We start from the raw sequence: 22,227 nt of genomic DNA on the forward strand, positions 1-22,227 counted from the left end.
TTTATGACTGCAGAAGACAAACCTCTCAAGGTCTTGTTTTATATAGCGTATATGTGTCTTAGTGGGGGAGGGTCATATACAGGTCAAGTGCATTGTGTGTTCATACTGTTTCTCATATTGCAACACCCGGATGTTTTTAAATAGCATTTGAGATGTGCATATCTGCTACAGTCTGTGCTGTACTGGGATTGCAGTTATGACAACAGAGAACTGTCTAGTGAACCATAAGGGAAATGCTGGAATGATTGTTACAAACACCACACAGTGTAAAAGTGACCTGCTGTGGTTTCTGCTGCTCGCTCCAGTTAAACCTTGACTTGGAATAAAAACGCAGGAAACTCTGCACGATTTCGTATCCTGGAGGTCACGGAATAACAGGATATCTCTGGCGGTATTGTTCTGCTTGACTCATTCCTGGAGGACAATGCATGTTTGGAATGTGTTTTGTTTTCGGGTCTTTGACATCGCTTTTAGCAGAGGCCACTGCAGCCGCCTCTTGAATTTCAAACAGCGCGTTTTAAACAAACAAGCAAACGAGCAAACGAGCAAGTTCAGAGCTGCGAACGACTGGCACGGGGGCTCCGTTGTCACTGAGAGAGCGAGGAAAGGGCTTCTCCGAATTCCTCGGGCAATGGGACAGGAAAACCAGTACAAAACTAAACAGAGCGTATATTTTAAAATGACGAATTTAATGTGATCTCTTCTGAGTCTTTAAGGATGCCACATTTCTTAAAAGACATGCAGAGCTTTGTGCTGGGTATCAGAGTGAGTGTAATCTTAGCCTTCTCTTCAATACCGCGTGGGTGTGTGAGAGAAGTACTGAAGCGTTTGATTGGGTCATTTCATACACCTACCTTTTATCTTTTTAAACTGTGACCTTTTTTGGTACCTGAACTGTACTTTTTATCTGAATCCACTAGGTGGGGCTGAAGACCCAGCCACTGGGTTCACCCCATCCCTCACCCTTCATCTACCCTGAGACAGCTTTTCCTTGCCTGTATAACCGCATATCAATCAGAAGTAAAATAGTGCAATTGTTGTTAGAACTTGCTGTTACTGTATTTTTTTATTTTGATATAAATCTGTTGTTATAGTAGCCTATCATGCCTGTCCCTTCAATTAGTCTGGTGCTGTTGGCCTATCCTCCAGATTATTTGTCAGGGTGATCAGGTCAGGATTAACGTGCATCTTGCAGGTCTAGATGGGTAAGCACTATGAAGCATAGAATGTATGTTACAGCTTATTAGGCAAACCACGATAAATTGGTAAATAGCTAGCATCAGCATGGGAAAGCAGCAACCTTTACCAGGGTCAGGTTTTATAAGGGTGTGCTGGCTTAAAGAACATCCCCTTGGACATTACTCCTCAACTAATGTTGGGTTTGCATGGTTCATACCCTGCTTCTTGTGAACAGGTAATGGGTTACACTCCCTGTACAGTCCCACTCACACTCCCACTTCTGGCCCCAGTGGGATACAGCTTCTGAGGAATCAGTACTGTAGACCCATTCATCCTGCTCCTGTGCATTCCTGACATGTGCAATGGAAATTAAATTTGGAACAGACAGAGTATTTCATACAAATTCTCAGAAGTGGGCAGCTGAACTGCTGTCTGATTTTGGTAACAGAGCCGCTCCCATGTCTTATTCATCATATTTTGATCAGCATGCCGGCGTTCTTCTTAATTTTAATGTACCAGCACTAATTCCTCATATGGTATTCAAGAACCTTTTATCTTGTCAGATCTCCAGAATTTCAGATTAGTAAGTCTCTTTAAAAAGAAGTATGGCCTGCCTGATAGAAATATGTGCAAAGTATCTTGCCTGTAGTGTCCAGCTGTGGCCAAAAGTTTTGCACCACGTAGAATTTTAAGATTGAGATCTCATTTCTGTCTGGTTAGGAGCTGAATGTACTGTTTTAGACAGATAATAAAATGTACATTGATCAGTTTCCATTTGTAGCAGTTAGTTGGTAGCAACATGTATAAGTGACACGTGCCAGCGGTCCACCAGGTAATAGAGGGCAGGGCATGTTACAGGATCGGTTCGTGCATTATAATCTGGGGGAGTATGGAGGTTGCCCTGTGATAGTGACATTTGTCCATGTGCATGCCGTCTGTGTAGGGCCAGGAGATGTACATGGTAGAGATAGCTCTCACTTTGTATTTGCAGTTTGACAGATACATTAATAAAGGCTTGCTTGTTTAAAGTGCTCAGATTGATTGATGCCCCGCAGCTTTCAGCTGTGAAATTCTGCTCAAGGAGGGATTTTAATGCGGACTGCGGTGTGAAGACAAAAAAACAAACCCATTAGGATTGTGAGGAGGAGAAGACAGAGGCTGGTGGAAACACATGCCTGTCTGAAGGGAACTTCTTTGCTTTGGTTGGGTTGTGCCAGGCTGCAACACAAACCCCCTCCGCTCTGGCTATTGGCAGAGGAGCAGAGCCAATGTAATCTCTCTGGGAAGATTGCAAGATATGCGCTCAAGATGGAATAATGATTTAATGATGAACAGTGTAATGAGATGAAGACAGCATGTATCCATACAAAGGATAAAACAGTTCCTCTTCATTCGAGAACTATTTGGTAAGCTGCAATGAGCTGTGCTTTTGGTCTTGTTTCACGATACAAGTGATGTAGACCTCTATTATGATACGATATACCGTGTAAATACAATATCACAATTCATCTTTACAGCCCTATCCACCAGCACTTGCTTTCTTGAATTATATTTTCTCGGTTTCTCTGATTTGAGCTATAGTTCTATAGCTTGGAGCCAGTGTTTTGCAGTGTAGGTTATGCCTCATCAGTCTTTCACTCTCTATGTACTTTGTGTCATACTCATTGTTTTTACTGGCACCTCGATGTCCTGCACACTTCATCTCGTGGCTGCATTGCTTCTGCTGATCCCAGCATTGGGCATGCCTGAAGTGAAATGATAGATCCCCCTGGTGTTATATTTTTTCCAGGGAAAAACAATGAAACCGTTTTATTTTTAGCAATCCGTGTGGAGGGATATGACCTCTGATTGAGGAAACTGCTGCAGGAGATGAAACGAGATCGCTAGATAGCAGAGATGGATGGACGTTTTCAGTCAATGTTTAGTCTTCACTTAACGTTTAGCCTTAGGGCCAATGGGAGTGACGTTACCTACAAAACAGGAAGTGATGCAAAACCAGGGAAGCTATTGAAACTTAAAAAAATCTGCATTTAAAAAAATTATAAAATAATAATCTGCTTAATGTCCCCTGTTGAAACGTCACGGCTATCTGTCCATTTATTATTAAACTTTTATTTTACTGTGAAATCACATTGAGATTGAAACCTCTTTTGCAAGTGAGACCTAGCCAAGAAAGGTAGCAGCAAAACATATTACAATACAAAAATGCAAATATAAAAATTAAATACATTTAAAACACAGATAAGTCATACTCAATATAATAAACAATCAGTTAGTGACAATCAATTAGTGACAGGTGTAATCAACTACTTAAAACAAGCTCAACTCTCATTTAGATAATCATGTACTCAAGTTATTTGGGACTGCAACTTAAGTTTAGACTGTAAGTCATTCCAAGACCGTGGAGCAAAATAAGCAAATGATCTTTTAGCAGCCTCAGGATGCACCCTTAGATTGCACGCATACAAAAATGAGTGCAATCAAAGAGAGTAGTTACTACAAGCGACTGTAAAGTATTCATTTATATATGGAGTAAATGTCTAATTGAGAGTTTGTCATCATAATTTAATATTTCTACATTTTTAACTTTTTGCTGCCCAGTGTCTAATATTGGCATTGAGAACATAGGCATGAATAGGTATGGGAACATACCATGGGCAGTAAAGGGTTAAATACGCTGTATAAGGACTCCATTTAACAAATGCAGGCCTTTTCCTTGCTGACCGATATGCTATTTCAATAGTTTTTTTTTTTTTTTTTTTTTAACCTTTCCCTACTATAAGGTTTGCATTGATTTTTGTCTTTCTCCAGTCTTGTCGTTTATTCTCCTGTGGGTCTGTCTGGTGAGATCAGTTGCCACTCTGTAGTTCAGAACGATCTCAAACCCCTTCAAGTCTCAGATGCCCTTATTTGTTGCTGGCTACTGACCGTACAAATGAAGTGGTTTCTTTGTCTGGCGATCTTGAAGGACAAACTCAGCTAGCAAGTAACGAAGACAGCAAAGGGGATCCCAGGAAATTCTGGACTCTTCTATTTTGTAAAATAGTATACATATTCAATGCACCAAAAAATGATTGTTTTACTGTTGCGGTAAGAGACAGGTCTTGTAGTACTGCCAGTACAGACGTTATGCCTAATACATCTGCTGTGTGTGATTCTCCTGTCCCCCAGCTTTTAGTTGGGGGTTCCCAATTCAAGACTGGTTTAGTTGTTTCACAGCGTCCGTGTAGCTGAAGGAGTAAGCTTTCTGAGAAGCTTGGTTACCCAACACTGCAGGCTAAATAGCAAAACTGTTTTGAAACCAGGCATGTTACCATAATTCCTGCCCATTGCATCCGGCTTTATCTCTGGGTCACCTTGTTGTTGTTCAACTATCTGTGTCTGTCTGTGTGTATGTTTGACTGTCTGTCTGTCTGTACTATGTAGACCATACACCTCTATGAGAAGTTTCATAAAGAAGATATTATTATAAATCATGGAAGGTAGTTCAGCCATTCCATTCTACTCAATTCTAAGCACCTATTATATGTTGATACAGTGTCACAATTAGCAATTCCAGCGAGGAAAGTAAAAGATGGAAAATAAGCTGTACCTTTTATTGAGGAGGCATTCTTATGCTTTACAATACATTTTTCAGAAAGACTTTGTTACACCTGTATAGTTAACTAGAGCTGCAGGGTTCAGGGGAAACAACTAGCTTACGTTTCAAACACAAGTCAACAGTCCCGCTCTTCATTAGCGCTTGGTGCAGCCTTTATTATGATTTTTAAAAAGCTGTAGGCGGACGTTCATATGCCTAGCAAAAAGACATAAGAACATAAGAACATAAGAAAGTTTACAAACGAGAGGAGGCCATTCGGCCCATCTTGCTCGTTTGGTTGTTAGTAGCTTATTGATCCCAAAATCTCATCAAGCAGCTTCTTGAAGGATCCCAGGGTGTCAGCTTCAACAACATTACTGGGGAGTTGATTCCAGACCCTCACAATTCTCTGTGTAAAAAAGTGTCTCCTATTTTCTGTTCTGAATGCCCCTTTTTCTAAACTCCATTTGTGACCCCTGGTCCTTGTTTCTTTTTTCAGGCTGAAAAAGTCCCTTGCGTCGACACTGTCAATACCTTTTAGAATTTTGAATGCTTGAATTAGGTCGCCACGTAGTCTTCTTTGTTCAAGACTGAACAGATTCAATTCTTTTAGCCTGTCTGCATATGACATGCCTTTTAAGCCCGGAATAATTCTGGTCGCTCTTCTTTGCACTCTTTCTAGAGCAGCAATATCTTTTTTATAGCGAGGTGACCAGAACTGCACACAATATTCAAGATGAGGTCTTACAAGTGCATTGTACAGTTTTAACATTACTTCCCTTGATTTAAATTCAACACTTTTCACAATGTATCCGAGTATCTTGTTAGCCTTTTTTATAGCTTCCCCACATTGCCTAGATGAAGACATTTCTGAGTCAACAAAAACTCCTAGGTCTTTTTCATAGATTCCTTCTCCAATTTCAATATCTCCCATATGATATTTATAATGTACATTTTTATTTCCTGCGTGCAGTACCTTACACTTTTCTCTATTAAATGTCATTTGCCATGTATCTGCCCAGTTCTGAATCTTGTCTAGATCATTTTGAATGACCTTTGCTGCTGCAACAGTGTTTGCCACTCCTCCTACTTTTGTGTCGTCTGCAAATTTAACAAGTTTGCTTACTATACCAGAATCTAAATCATTAATGTAGATTAGGAATAGCAGAGGACCTAATACTGATCCCTGTGGTACGCCGCTGGTTACCACACTCCATTCTGAGGTTTTTCCTCTAATCAGTACTTTCTGTTTTCTACATGTTAACCACTCCCTAATCCATGTACATGTGTTTCCTTGAATCCCAACTGCGTTTAGTTTGAGAATTAATCTTTTAGACAGGAGAAGTCAGAAATTGATTCATTCTAAGATTATCCATCCTAGAACAACCCAACACATTCTACAAGGTAATGTTAGGAATAACAAGGCAATACTTGCTCTGACCACCTCAACTGTTCTTGAATCTAAAATATGAAATATAGACCTTGGCATTTGAAAAGTACTGCAGGACCCAGAACAGTTTATATCTCAAAAAGCTCTTTGCAAATATTCCAGCTCTGTGAACCCAAACAGGAACCGGACTCAGTGTTTTTAAAATTCTCCTGCTGTATGTGTAGTACTTGTACATCCATTTATGTAATTTGCTTTGGCAGGCTTCGGTTTTTAGGTGACACTAGAAATGATTGCGCTGCTGTACCAGTGCTGGATAATCTGCATTTGCAATGTTCCAATAAATCCATTCCTACCTTCTTGCATAATGCATTGCTCTGTTCCTGTATGCTTTTGTTGCCGTTGAATTTTTTTCGGTTCAAAATGTACCTCTGCACTTTTCCTGTAAAGAACACAGATTTATTGTACAGCAGATAATTGTGTGTTTGTTTTATTCTCCCCGTAGCTGTGTATCCCTTTCAGTCACTGTGTGCACTATTGTACCATGTTCAGTGTCCTATCTAATGAAGTCACTTTTATTATGTACATATATTTGTTTTTAAAGTTATGGCAGGGCAACTTCTCGAAATCCATAGAGTTCAGACAAACTGTTTGAAAATTTCAAAAAATGTATTTGTGACTGACGGGGATACAGCATGCAGCATACTAAAGATTGGACATTCATCAAAAGTGACTTTTGTATACAGAAAGAAAGCAAAGCATGGGATCTTTTCAGTAGTATTATTTTGTTACAGTGTTTGTGAAGGCTTCCTGCAGTACCACCAGAGGATGTAACCGCAATGTAGTGCGCTGTAATGAGAGCAGTTTCAATATTTTATAACCACAGGCTGAGTCTGATCTGCCCTTCACTCTTTTAAAAGGCAATTGCAGCAGTTTCAGGAATAGCTGTTTCATCATTTTCATGTTTTAATATGAGCGTGATTAGCCACACTGTATAGCTTAGGTGTGTCTTATTAAAAACATAGTAAAACCAGGAACAGATCAAACTACTATGCAATGTGAGTCTTATTTCCATGCCTGAGTTTGCACACTTTGCACATGGAGCTGCCAAATGCTTTAGCTTAATGTAAATGATAACCATTAAGCTTCTAAAAATGGTTATTAATTAAAGAAACCACAGAGCGTAGACAATAATGCCTGTTTGCTTGTTTCCTGCATTTTTTTTTTGTGTGTGTCTGCCTCATTAGTGTACACATCTACTGTGTTCTTGTTATTAGTGTCTAGTTTAGCAATACTGTTTTTATATAAAAGCCCCTTTCTGCCTGCCTGCCCTGTCCTCCTGTGTTGTCTGTCACCCTAGATCACTGACCCACTTTAGAGCTTTTAAAAGTGCTCTGGCCTCTAATGGGCTTCTGTGGTGTAGACTGGACATGCATCAGCCTTTTAGCTGTCTGCCTGGTATCCTGAAGCACAACAGCTCGCTGTCTGCCAGACCAATGCACTGGATCCATTTGACTATTGCCCCGGGACCCTCATTATACCTCAAGACTGGGGTTGTAATATTAGTTTTTAAGAATTGATCCCCCTGGGTTGCAGTAATGTTTCCCGGTCACCCGGTCTGGTAGTATATATTCGAAAGGTTGCGTATGTGGGGAAATAAATTGATACTGTTGTCTGCCGTTCATATACTGCCTCATACAGACAGCCAAACTTCTACAAGCCAGGACTTTACATGAGACCTTCTCAAGACCTCACAAAGACCATGGAACCCAAGATGATCTTGAGGAAACTTCTTTTGTGATACTTATTTTAAGTGACATTTTCAAGCAATTTTGCGAACCTTGAGCAACACCATCTAAACTTTCCTGATTTCTGCAACTTGGTGGAAAATACAACTAGTTACTTCAGCAGGTGCCACAGAGAAAGTTGTTTAGTACAGTGTCAAAGCTTCATTGCACCAAACGAAAGGAATTCCATAATCGAACAAACAAAAAATGACGTGGTAACTTGGTAAGACACAAGTCACAGGCAGGCTAAAACTCACAATTCAGGCAGGGCCCCCAACTAGAGATGGGCCCTAATGCAGTGCTGCCCCCAGTGGCTGTGTTTGAACAGTGAAACATAAGCGCAGCAGAGGAACGAATTCAAAACCCACCCTGATACGAGTGTCCTGGAACTTCGCTGCAATCCTGCATCCCTTATCCAGCAACAGCAGTGTCATCCTGAACTGCCGCTGCTTCTCTCCCAGACTGAACCGCACTGGAGCAAAACCCCCTGTGATTAAACGGTGAGGGCGGTTGAACTTAGTGGCTGCTGCTGCTGTTTCTGCTGTGAAGTGCCAAGTAGGCTCATCTGATTGTTCTGGTTGGCATGGGACCACGGCAGCGAGCCAGCGCTTTTGGGAAATCCCTGCCAATGTTATTACATGATAAGACTACTGTATGAAACATGGCTTGGAAGTAGCCCATGTACAATTAAAACCTTGCACCATACTAAATACTGTAGGCTGACTATCTGTTACTGGGCTTTACTATACTTTATACTGCTATGCATAGACTTCATAATTACCTACTAAAGCTTATATGTTGCTACCAAATTAGTATGTGTGCATTATTTCCATTGACTCAAAATAGGACACGTGCTAATCAGCTAACTGCACAATGTTGACCATTTAAAAATCAAATTCTGAATTCTCTGGTTTGTTGCATGATGGTATATCTGTATCGACAAGATGTCTTCATTTGTATGCATGCAGACATTCAGGTATTATTCAGCATTCTCCGTGAACACTGCATAGAATAGGCATGCAGGGTTCAGGATAGCTGTGATACCACAGGCTGTTTGGGTTGTTACTGGAAGCTCTGCTTTGTTCTTGTAAACTCCCCTCCACGAGTGAGAGCTTTGCTCGGCTCTGTGGTGTTGTGAACACCCATGCAGTACAGTTTTACTTTACTGTACAGCACACCCTTTTTTTAAAACCATGCAGCAGTATATTGTTTTCCTGTCTTACAATATTTGAGCCTTTGAATACTGCACAGAATCTTACTTGCATGTAAATCAGCCAGGCTTATGCTGTTATTTCCCCAAGCGATGTTCGGCCAGGAGAAAATTGGCAGCATGGCTGATACAAGCGTGACTATAATCGTCGTGATATTGTCAGCTTGTTCCTACACTTCATAAGCAGAAGATTTTCACTGTATTTGAGTGCCTGTAGATACCCTTATTTAAATACACTTCCCAGGGCTGCTAATGTTTCTAATTTCCCTGCATCAGTGTTTCTTTTCAATAAAGAGTTTTGTTATTTATTTTTTTGTTACATTGTTTATTTTTGTTGGATTCCAGAAAGTCCTGCGTTTTTTTGGAGTTTGAACCTCGGTGCTGTTGAATGTTACGGAAATTTCCTTGAGATCAGGCTAATCTCTTTATGACTGTTTTCCTGTTATTGCAATACTGCCTGGAACGAAATGTAACTGAAAAGTTTGTTTTGAGTCATGCTCCTGTTGAATTCACCCTTCAAGAGTAAAACTGTCATCCTTTCAGGCTCTGGAAAACGTCAGCTTCTAGCACTTTTACGGCCAACTAGATAACTGCAAAGTGTTTGGTTGCCTCCCTGTCTAAGACTGTATACTGCAGAGTCGATCATGTGACATGTCACATGGGTTAGTTCATTTTCATGACATTGCCTCATTGTATCCCTGCTCTATTTTCCAGTTCTGTGGTTCCTAAAATGTTTTTGAAACAAGAAAACCTCTTTTTGCTTTGACAGTCAACCCCTTCATGACCGCCTTAGAGAGGGTGACAAAATAGTGATAATAAGGGAAGTATATCATGAGGTCACCAGCATGGCAAAACAAGCATTGAAACACAGAGCAGCATTGATACCTGTTGTGCACTGATTACATCAGTGTTCTTGTAATAATATGGGTTTTCTATCAGTACAGTTTACTTCTATTGTGCTGCTGTACTGTAATGTTTACATTTGAATACTGCACAGAATCTTACCTGCATGTAAATCGGTCAGTCCTATGCTGTTATTATCAGGAGCTTGTTTTTATTGACTCCTATTATATTCTGTCTGGCGCATTTCAATGTGGTGACATTGGAAGGAATTATAGTAAGTCGGTTTGACTTGCAAAACTTTACTGTGGAATTTTTGCACAGTGTTTTTGCAGTTTTCCCATGATCATACTGTGCATTTCCCATAGTTTCCCCTGGTTTGCCTTGTTTATTAATATGCTTTACCATGGTTTCACCATGCTTTACTACACTTTGCTATCTTTTTACTATGGTAAACTTTCATAAGGGTAGGTTTGATTCCAGTCTGACTGGGAGGAAATGGAGTGCAGTGCTGCATGCCAGTGAATATCTTGTGTAGTCCAGTATTCGCACTCCTGCGCTTCACTGTTAGACAGTGTTTTCCTAACTGATAAGGTAACATGATCCCCTGGTGGAGCAAGACCCCTGAAATAATGAGCTGTGAGTAGCGCTCAGGAGCTCCCCTGGTGTTTAACAGTGATACCCAGCGCTGGCATGTCCAGAAAGAACAGCAGATGAGAAACAGATGGATCTGTCTGAAAACATCAGGATTATTATGCAATACTGGTCCTGGGAGCTCTGTGAGATGCCAAGAAATCACTAAACAAACATCCCACCCTGTCTGTGTTCATCAGCAGCAAATGCAGCACCACTGCACTGGTTGTTTTTTAACTTGTTTTTGAGGCTTAGCAATGGGTTTTAAATAAATGCCCCATGATGGAACCCCCATTAACTTATTCATCTGCCTCGATATGTGTTGCAGGGCAGTGTGACCATCTTCAGATTCAGACAGGACATTTTTGTTATTACTGTGTTCCCTTTAAAAGATTATTACAGTAAATTTGCGCAGTAATTTGTAGTTTTTCAATACTTTTCCCCATGGCTATGCTATGCATTTACCAATGTTTACCAAGTTTTGCTGTTAACTTTTACTATGGTAAACTTTCATAAGAGTTTTAAGATGTGCTTGTGAAGTATGCCTGATCAGCTCCCAAGCCGGTCTGTTTGTCTTGGCTGGCCCGAGGCACAGTGGATATGGGAATGCTGAGTGAGCTTAGGGCATCTGGAAGTGCAGCAGACAATGTCAATGGGGTCGCTACTGTCCTAAGTGACGTGCTAGCACTGACCCAGGACCGAGACTCTGTGTGAGACGCTCTAGCAGTGACCCAGGACCGAGACTCTGTGTGAGACGCGCTAGCAGTGACCCAGGACCGAGACTCTGTGTGAGACGCGCTAGCAGTGACCCAGGACCGAGACTCTGTGTGAGACGCGCTAGCAGTGACCCAGGACCGAGACTCTGTGTGAGACTCTGTGTGAAACGCTAGCAGTGACCCAGGACCGAGACTCTGTGTGAGACGCTCTAGCAGTGACCCAGGACCGAGACTCTGTGTGAGACGCGCTAGCAGTGACCCAGGACCGAGACTCGCGACTCTGTGTGAGACGCGCTAGCAGTGACCCAGGACCGAGACTCTGTGTGAGACGCTCTAGCAGTGACCCAGGACCGAGACTCTGTGTGAGACGCGCTAGCAGTGACCCAGGACCGAGACTCTGTGTGAGACGCGCTAGCAGTGACCCAGGACCGAGACTCTGTGTGAGACGCGCTAGCAGTGACCCAGGACCGAGACTCTGTGTGAGACGCGCTAGCAGTGACCCAGGACCGAGACTCTGTGTGAGACGCGCTAGCAGTGACCCAGGACCGAGACTCTGTGTGAGACGCGCTAGCAGTGACCCAGGACCGAGACTCTGTGTGAGACGCGCTAGCAGTGACCCAGGACCGAGACACTGTGATGGGGGATTCCTGTTACTACCACCTACGTTGTTGTTGTTGTTTCAGTTCTCCCCCTTTGTAACGCTGTAGTCGGGAGCTATAAGTAAGAGCCAATTTGTGTTCAGCCTTACAATGACAATACAGTACAGCTTTCTGTGTAATTTTTGCTGTTTGATTACATTGTGTGTACACAGCAAGATCATGAATTAAATGTACTGTAACTGGAGCTGATGCCTTTCTGGCCAGGCGCTGTACAGTGGAAAGTACTTCAGTGTCCCAGGAGTATTCATCCTGGGGTAATCGTCATAGTAAATTAATTGAGTGCAGAACTCTGCTCTGTGTTGAAATCCAGCAGGTTTTCATTAAAGCAGAAACTGTGTGTGCCACAGGGAATAGTTAGGACATTTGAGTCTGACAAACATATCTGAGTAATCCGAATATCTGTTACTAAATTTTATATTGGAAACGAAAACGTTCAGGTATACTAAATCCTCTTGTGCTACAGAGGGTGGTTTGTAAACAGTTTTTATGGAACTGGTTTAATGGGGCAGATTTTTCCATTTAAAAATAATAATAAGTAATTGAATCAATATCTATTCATTCAAATGTGCAACCAAATATGTTAATCTGCTTGAAAACCACAGAAGCCACTTTGTGCAAGATGTAGCTGGATTGTTTTATATAGACGGCATAGGGATTCAGAATCTACGCCCTGGCAGTTGCTATTATAACTCCATTATGGTGTCATTCTTGGATAAAAAGAATGAATAGGAGACACCAGGAGCTGCATTTCTCCAGAGAGTCTGCAGATAGACATGAAACCGAATCACTGAGATGAGCAGCTTCCACTGAACTCTGCTTTCCTTCAGCACAATGCAGCGTCGCCCAGCCCAGGGAATCCCCTGCCGGAGAGGTGCTTCCTGGCATTGTTCTCAAAGGGACGAGCTCGTGCCGCCTCGCTGTCCAATTGCAGCTCAAGTAAAGACAAGGCTGCAATGTGTGAAGAATAAAGCTAGAGAGAGTGCTGACCCATTCTCACCTTGCCCTGCTTGGGTATTTGTTGGAATGATACCTTTATGCTGTTTCCAATCTTTTGCATCTCAGAGGATGAGGGGGTGCAGTATTGATTACTGGTGCCAAACCAGCTCTGTTAAAGAAGTGACATCAACATCAAAGCCTTGTGTAGAAACAACAATGCACTTCAACACAGTAAATATAAGCAGGACATACTGTTGAAAAGCTCTATTATCTAAACTATACTTGTTGGTTTTACTATGCTTTGTCCCACTGTGAAGTATCCTTTCCTACACGTTTTACTACTTTTTATTGCACCTTATTTTTTTCAGTTGGAGAAATTGTTCTTGCTTCATTCCAGACAGTTTTTCTTTATACCACAAGCCTTGCAAAGACGGAAATGTGTTTGTGCACCAAGATTGATTTAATGTACTGTAACCATGGTGCTTATCCTAAGATGCAGGATCTGAGAGAGTCTTGATTCCCAAAGCAGCTGTGTTCTGAATTTAATGGGCTACAAATACCAGGGCAGATTCCTGATGTAATCCTACCTGCGACTGTTCTCGTATCTTAGGTTTAAATCATATCTAGAGTTTATATTGATTTTGTGTCTGTGACCTTAGTTTCTGATCTAAATTGTTTTTTTTTCTGTCTTTTCTACACTTCTGTCTTGTACTGACCTCCCTAATAAGGAGATGTTTGTCTCGGGTCTTGTATAAATCAATCAAATGACACCAACTTGTTTTGAAACGCACTATTGTTTTTATCCCTCAGAAATGTGCAGAATTGTTTTCTGGTTTCTCAATGATGTAGCTGGCTGCTGGCAGCAGTCCCATGTTAAGTCTTGTACAGTAACTCTAGATTCTTCTTGCAGACTTACTGGAGATGTTGTGCGTCATTTGATGCAACAGCTGACCGAGGTTTGAGCCTGCATGAGAATTTTTCAAACACTTGAAGAGGTTTTCTTTTATGTTTTAGCAGAAACCAGGAGTCCTTAAGTGTCTGGCAACATCTGCTTTGGCTTCTGGATGATGTGCTTCATAGGGAGCAGCTGGGCTTCGAAGACAGCAGTAACTGTGATGGATTCCCCTTTGTTTTGCAATATTCCTCCGTCTTCTGTAATGTTTTTGGTGGGACGGAGCACTCCACGCCAAACCTGGCGGGTGTAACTTTATAAACTGTAGTACCTTAAAAGGACAGCATGAACCCTAATGGGAATCAGTCATGTGGATGCTCTCTGCTGGTCCCTTCCTTCTACGGTTTTATCATCTTAAATGTTTTGCCAGGTTTAACTGTGTTTGAATTGGTAAATATTCACTGTATGCAAAAGTGCTTCTGTTGTTACTCAAGCTAATGAAATACAACTTGCTAAGTCACCGAACTTTAATCTAAAGGCACACAGAAGACTGCATGCATAAATTCAGCTCTGGGTATATGTTTTATTTATTTTTTATTTGGAAATGTAGACTAGAAAAGGCAAGTAGAGCATTGTTGCCCAGGAGAAATGTCGCATTTTAAAAATAACAACAAAAAACCGCAACTAGTAATATTGAGTGTTCTAGTACACTCTGATGGACAGGTTCACTTCTGAAAATTTGACAGCCAGACGCAGTAAAACAGCAGGCAGTTGTGAAAGCTGAAGGAGCGAAGACATTAAGTGCACAGATCCCATGCTTTTTGGTGCTTTTTTTTGTGGCATGCCCAGCCTGCTGCTAGGTAGGGTGCACAGTACTTTGTGCTTTACAGACATAAAAAAATCCTGTGGCGATCTTTTAAAGAACTACAAAGCAGGTACAGTACAGCGGCACTGAAAAATATTGATTTTATCCTGTGGTGCCACACAATGAACCATTATGCTGGAAGCTGGATTATCTGGCATGTGTGTACAATTATTTGAATTGATCTGAGTAGTAAATTAAATAGAATCCGCTCTCTGAACTCGGTGCACTATTGAATATTACTGAAACATATCCAATAATGAAGATCTCATTATAGTCAACTAATGTTATTGAAAAGTCATTTGCTGAAACTGTCTTTTAAAGTTTGGAAATGCAGTTAAACCCGAAACTGTGGTGTATCATCACTTTTTGTATTAATGTGTCCCTTTTAAAAGGCCTTTAATTGAAACGAGACAAACTAGGGAATTCTTTTTTAAAAATAGGGTGGGTCCAGACTGGCTCTCTGGCATCCCTTTTCCCTTGGGTAGGCTGTACACTAAGAGAGGATGGAACCTTTACGTGTTTCCACAGTAACCTAGGGAACGTGTGCCTTTGTTTTGCCCACTCATAAAGTTTTTGTTTGAGCCACGGGACAGAGCAGGCAGGAAGTGATGCTTATCGGAGTGCTGCTGGATCTCCTCAGGGGGTTTAAACCAGGGCATTCACTCTTGACGTTGGAGCTGTGCTGTAATAGACCAGTTTCCCTGCGTGCTAGTGGGTCACGATGACAGCTGGGCTCAGGGAGAGGGGACAGTGTGAGGGAAGGGTGGCAGATGTCTCTGCTGTGCAGAGCGATGGAGCGGAAGGCCGCGGCACACACTGCCCTCCTCCTCTGACACAGATTTTCCACTGGCACTGCATGGCACTTTGTGGAGGTTTGCTTTGTTGCTGTGGATGACCTTGGCAGATGCAGTGCAGGTAGACACAGGAACAGTATAGTAAAGTGCAGAACATGGTGAGGCACACGCAATGAGAGTCATAGCCATTGGCAAACATGTTGGAGTTCATTTGGGCTGGATTCCAGATCCAGCACCTTTTCTGTCTGATAGACGAGACTTGTATAGTTTGCAAATGATGAACTGTATGGGTTCCATGAATTGACTGGCAAAGGTGTACTGTAACAATATATATTAGGATGCGACATCTAGGAGTAAGAAAAATACTCTAGTAATGTTTATTTCAAGCATTGGTTCTTTTAAACCATCATTTATCTGTGCAACTCCCAGTTTACTCAAGTCTTTTAATTTTTAAAGAGAAATTGAATTCCACATCAGTATTACCCAGACACACATACAGTGGCTCTCAAAAGCATTCACCCCCCCTTTGGACTTTTCCACATTTCAATTCCACGTTGGAATCAAGATGGATTTAATGAGGAGTTTTTGCCACTGATCAACAAAAAAAAAGTCCATAATGTCAAAGTGAAAAATAAAATCTACAAATTGTTCTAAATTAATTGCAAATACAAAACAGAAAATAATTGATTGCATAAGTATTCACCCCCTTGAGTCAATATTTGGTAGAGGCACCTTTGGCAGCAATTACAGCCATGAGTCTATTTGGATAAGTCTCTACCAGCTTTGCACATCTGGACACTGCATTTTTTGCCCATTCTTCTTTGTAAAATTGCTCAAGCTCCGTCAAATTGGATGGGGACCTTTGGTGAACAGCAATTTTCAACTCTTTCCACATATTCTCAATTGGATTGAGGTCCAGGCTTTGATTGGGCCACTCCAGGACATTGACCTTTTTGTTTTTAAGCCACTCCAGTGTGGCTTTGGCTGTATGTTTGGGGTCATTGTCCTGCTGGAAGATGAATCTTCTCCCAAGTCCCAGGTCTCTTGCAGACTTTCCTGCAGGTTTTCCTCCAGGATTTCTCTGGACTTTGCTGCATCCATTTTGCCCTCTATCTTCACAAGCTTTCCAGACCCTGACGCAGAGAAGCATCCCCATAGCATGATGCTGCCACCACCATGCTTCACGGTAGGGATGGTGTTCTCAGGATGATATGCAGTGTTAGGCTTGCGCCAAACATAGAGCTTAGCGTTGAGGCCAAAAAGCTCTATTTTGATCTCATCAGACCATAGAATCTTCTTCCACTTTATCTAAGAGTCTCCCACATGTCTTCTGGCAAACTGTAACCGAGATTTGATGTGTGTTTTTTTCAACAATGGCTTTCTTATTGCCATTCTCCCATAAAGGCCAGTTTTGTGAAGCACCCAGGCTATTGTTGCCAGCTCAGCCATGGAAGAATGTAACTCCTTTAGAGTTGCCATAGGTCTCTTGGTGGCCTCCCTGACTAGTGCCCTTCTCACGCGGATACTCAGTTTTTGAGGACGGCCTGTTCTAGACAGATTCACAGTTGTGCCATATTCTTTAGATTTCTTAATAATGGACTTTACTATGCTCCTGGGGATATTCAATGCCTTGGAAATGTTGAATGTTCCTTCGTCTTCATGATGTAGTTTTTGTTAGGAGATGTACTAACCAACTGTGGGACCTCCCAGAGACAGGTGTATTTAACCTGAAATCATGTGAAACACCTTCATTGCACACAGGTGGACTCCACTCAACTAATTATGTGACTTCTAAAGACAATTGGTTACACCAGAGCTTATTTAGGTGTGTCATAGCAAAAGGGTGAATACTTATGCAATCAGTTATTTTCTGTTTTATATTTGTAATTAATTTAGAACAATTTGTAGATTTTATTTTTCACTTTGACATTATGGATCCATTTTGATCCCATGTTGCAACACAATAAAATGTGGAAAAGTCCAAGGGGGGTAAATACTTTTGAGAGCCACTGTAACTTGGGAATATATTCTTGTGTTGTGAAGTTAAAATGATGTCTTCTCATGCAGTTATCTGAATATTATATCAGTGCTGTCAACTCACAAGCTTGGGGGGGAGGGGAGACGTGTCCTTGTTATGTAATAGTAATAATCATTTTAAAAACAGATTAAAGACAAAATTGAGAATTTGCTTTAAAAAGAGCTTCCTGAATATTCATGAGGGTGAAATATCAAATGATGAATAATTCAGTGGGAGAAATTAGTAAAAACAAATTGAACTATCTCTGTCTCATCTCATTTGTAATTTAGATTACTAAATTACCCCCCCCCCCCCCCCCGAAGAGATGAGTTTTATGTTACAGAATGGTTTTATGTCCCTGATAAATTAATTCATTTGAATAGAATTTTCGGTCCAGTTCGCTGAATATTTTGTGCCGTCATACATATCAATTCAAGGGCTGGGGGGGAATAAAATAAAATTCAACCCAGACATACTGTTAGTGCATAAAAGAACTGAACCAAACACAGTCCTGTATGACATCCTGAACTTCTGACGTACCGGTGCCTTTGGCATACGAGAGAACTTTTCAGTACTGAAGCTGCCTGTGAATCCGAACTCTCCTCGTCCAGAGGATTACTGCTACATCATGTGACCTGTCACTGTGCCAGTCCCTCAATAAGCATGCTTACTATACACACTTGTACTTTGTGCTCTGACCTAAATATGTCAGCTTACAGCAGTTTATTTATTTGAGCAACACTGAAGATAAAAGGCACATGACTGGGAGAGCTGGTATTTGGTATTAGTGAATATTTGATACAGTGACAATCTACTAGCCACATGGAGGAGGGAGTGAAAACGAATGTTGGGGAATGTAGACAAACTACTGTCAACAAAGCAATGGAGAAGGAAGGAAACATATAGTAAATGGGCACCAATGAATGATATTTGTAAAATGAAACCTGATTGTGGGGTACGGCAGCTTTAAGAAACCCTTGTGCTAATGGGATTCCTGTGTGGCTTGGAACAAGCGCATGTAATTAAGATGCACTGGATGCTTTTTTGCATCACAGTCGGGCAAAATGATTTGATTCATCTGCATGTACAGCAGCAGACAGTCTGTTTAGAGAAGGGTACAGGGGTTTGCTTTTCAGTGTTACTGGCTTTTGCAAAATGAAGAGGCAAGCGTGGACTTCCTGTGAGCTACATAGCAAGGCGTCGTTTGGATGTGTTGTGTCTGTACTGTATGCTGATTATTTAGAACAAAAAGCTGCACAGTGTGCCCTGCAATTCCATGTGTGTTCACTGCATATCCTGTGATATTGTGAGGAGCTGCAGACAGCCTGTAGCTGCAATCGCAGTGCTGTAAAGTGCATGTTTGCTTTGGAAGGAGTTAAGTTGGCAGGAGTTAGCACGGGCCTGTGTCTCGCGTTACTATGAAGTGTCACATACCAGGAGAGGGAATGTTGTTTTGCTGACGATGGCCCAGCAGAGAATACTCCTGACATTGCCAGTTGACATCCTGCTAACTGTGGCTGCTTTCATGGTTAGAAATGAAGTACAAGGATGTTGTTAAGCCATTTGTCCTGGGTTGTGATTGTGCTGCTGTCTCGCTCCTGGCCCCTGTCCTCAGCTTTATCCAATAGCAAGGGAAAGGTTTGGTTTTTTTGATGTTGATATAATCATGTTCTCTGAGTTCTGTCCCAAAGAAGACACAGTGCCACCAGTACTAAGCTACCTACACCACTCCCTACCTACAGTGCACAGCCCAGCCCAGCCCAGCGCAGCACAGGAAACATAACTCCTATTGTGCAGCAGTGTGAGGTGAACCAGCTTCCACAATCTTATCACCCCTGCAGCACAGCCGGGCGCTGGACAGGCACAAACCTGTTTAGCTTTCAGTTCAGAGATACAGTAAAAAAGAAGTTTAAACCAGTTTCCCTGTGGTACAGTATAGATGGATCTAGCTGTCCACACTGCATGTGCCAGGAACCACATATAAGCAGTATACAGCCCTCTTCAAGAGATTAGGTGGTTTGCAGTCCTTTTGAGGACAAGGTTTGATTTTTTCTCCTGTTTCTCATATACAGTCGGATAATTCACCTAATTTTCAAACCAATTTTGTGTTCTGTTCCAGAAAGCTTCAGATGAAAGAACAGGCTGATTAGAGCGAAATATGCCTTTTGATGAGAGAGAGGAAAAAAAAACATGTGTATTAACTTTAGGAAATTATTCTGGGGACATTTTAACATTTTATGAAAATGTGACCATGCGTATGCTGCAGGCTTGAGAGGGACAACAGATTTTTTTTTTTTTTCTTTTTTTTTTTTTTTTTTTTTTTTTACAACACCGTATCGCTGTAGTAACCAATCACAGTTGCAAAGTACATTTCCAGTTTTCTTTTCTCTCAGCCTCCAGGATTCGGACACTGTAACCCAGATGTTTCCTTTCCGAGGGACATTAACAACCCAGCTAAAATTAGCAGCCGTAATTCTTAACCAAAAACGTATGTTCTATATATATATTTTAAAGAAAGTGTTGTGTGTGTATATATTGTAAGATCTAAACTGACTGCCGGCCCCCCTCCATTTAGTTACAATTTTGTACATTTTGTTAAATCCATAATAACAATCATGAGACTGCAGTAAGGAAGCTTGGAAGCAAACCAAGGTTGTAGTTTTGTGTACAAAAAGCCTCCTCAATAACATTTCCAACCAGAAAACACAGCTTGTCCCTACCAGCCCTGCTGGGAGATGGGTGGAAGCCAAAACAAGTACCTTTCAGGTCTCCGTGAAAACTTGAATTTCTTTTAATTTAGGCTTTTTTCCCCGGTGGATCTCGAAAGGAAAGTGTTTAGTTGTTGGTTCTGACCGCGTTGCCCTTGTGGAATTTTATAGTGGAGATAAGGCTCACTAATTGATGTCATAAGAGATTAAAGGAGTCTCTGTAGGCCTCATCACAACTATGCAAAGTGTGTGTGGGCAGGTATTATCAATGTGCAGACAAAATGTGAGAAAATGTCCCCACAAAGATAGTAACTCCTGAAAAAAAACACGTTGTGGGGACGTCCCCACTTTGTGAAACACCTCTTTAGCACTAAATATGCCTTCCAAAAAGACAAAAAAGTTCCAGTGCGTTTTTGTTCTGAATGGTATCTTCTTTATTCAAGTTGAGCTTGTAACCAGGTTTGAGTGGCGGGTTCCTGTTGTGTGCTAGCCAGCGTCCAGCTTTCCTTTCCTGGATACACCTGCATACTGCACTTGTGTTCTCTTTCCTTGGCTATAAAGCAAAAGTAAAATACCTCTTTGTAACATTGCATCTGTGTTTTCTTCAATGTCCTAATCCCTTTCCTCTCATTGCAGACTCTGTCTGTTAGGATAGGAAAGTAGAACCAGAAAACTCCAGAGTCTGCAGTGCATGGGAATGTATAAGTATATAAGTAGAGCACAGTATCATTCCCTGATATGCTGAACGAGCGCAGTGGCCTGCTGGATGAAATCTGTTTCTCCTCCTGCTTTCTAGGCACACCTTCTGGGCGTACCGCAGGGAGAACCCTGATTCCAAAGTGGGTGACCCTCCCCCAGATGGCAATCCTGGGTTCAACAGCGGGGTCATGCTCCTCGACCTTGAGGCCATGCGGCGCTCAGAACCATACAACCAGCTGCTGGAGCCCCGGAGCGTGGGCCGGCTGGCGGACAAGTACCGCTTCCAAGGGCACCTCGGCGACCAGGACTTCTTCACCATGATCAGCATGGAGCACCCCTCTCTTTTCCATGTGCTGGACTGCGTGTGGAACCGGCAGCTCTGCACCTGGTGGAAGGACCACGGGTATGGGAACGTCTTCCAGCTGTACTACCACTGCCAGGGTCCCGTCAAGATCTACCACGGGAACTGCAATACGCCCATTCCCGACGACTGAGGGCTGGAGCACCACAGCCAAAACTCAGTGAGGGTTTAGCTGATAGTACTCACTCTAACTGAGCGTACTGTGCTTGCTACACTTACTTTCAGGGTCATCTACAGAAACTGCTCTGCAGCACCCCTCCTCGGCCCCAGAATCTCTACCCCCAGCACGTTGGATAAAGGATCTAACTGTCAGATCATCTAAAGCTGCACCAAATAAGAATTATCAGTGATTACTTCTGTAATGTGAGGTGATACACATTGATGAAGAGCAAGAACAGTCTTCTTACCTCTTGTAATTGTCTTTTTTTCTGCCCAGTGTGCCCCAGCAATCTTCTGTTTTTTTAGGACTTCTGTTTCATATTCTGCACGCTGGTCGTATTTATAACCACTGTAACTAATGCTTTGCATACACACCAGTTCCGTTTTATTGATTCAGTCAATTCAGAATAAGTTTAAACTTTAATGAACAGTGTATCTTTTAAATATAATATATGTAACCAGTTAGACTGATTTTTATTTATTTATTTTTTTTGAATAACCGGTTTGTAGAATTCATTTAGATTAAGAAGATAAGTATTAAATGTACTTGGTTTTTAAGTGATTTATAGATCACATGATCAATAAAGGGTCAAGTCTAAAAATCCTACACTATAATGTCTATTTGATCACAGAGTACAGAATTATGGTAGGTGTAGTCTTGCTGTGGAAGGTACCGGAGAGATAAAACGTTCCAGAATGCAAATGTGAGTTGAGAAGCCTGAACTGTCTCAAACACACACCTCTATCTATATTAATGTAGAAACATGTTTCCTCATGCTGAGCTTTAGTGTGGTTGTGGGTGTTT

At 41.7% G+C, this 22,227-nt stretch overlaps 1 protein-coding gene across 1 annotated transcript in view; it reads left to right on the top strand.

Moving 5' to 3' along the window:
• Positions 1-21,827, top strand: part of xxylt1 (xyloside xylosyltransferase 1) — a 36,702-nt gene extending 14,875 nt beyond the window's left edge. Inside the window, exon 4 of the mRNA XM_041271276.1 lies at positions 21,000-21,827. Within this exon, the coding sequence (XP_041127210.1) occupies positions 21,000-21,396 (397 nt within the window). The 3' untranslated portion in view covers positions 21,397-21,827. The remainder of the gene's footprint in view (positions 1-20,999) is intronic.
• The last annotated feature ends 400 nt before the right edge of the window (positions 21,828-22,227 follow it).

Source organism: Polyodon spathula, chromosome 14 (assembly GCF_017654505.1).
Source record: "Polyodon spathula isolate WHYD16114869_AA chromosome 14, ASM1765450v1, whole genome shotgun sequence".
In the NCBI taxonomy this organism is placed as follows: domain Eukaryota; kingdom Metazoa; phylum Chordata; class Actinopteri; order Acipenseriformes; family Polyodontidae; genus Polyodon; species Polyodon spathula.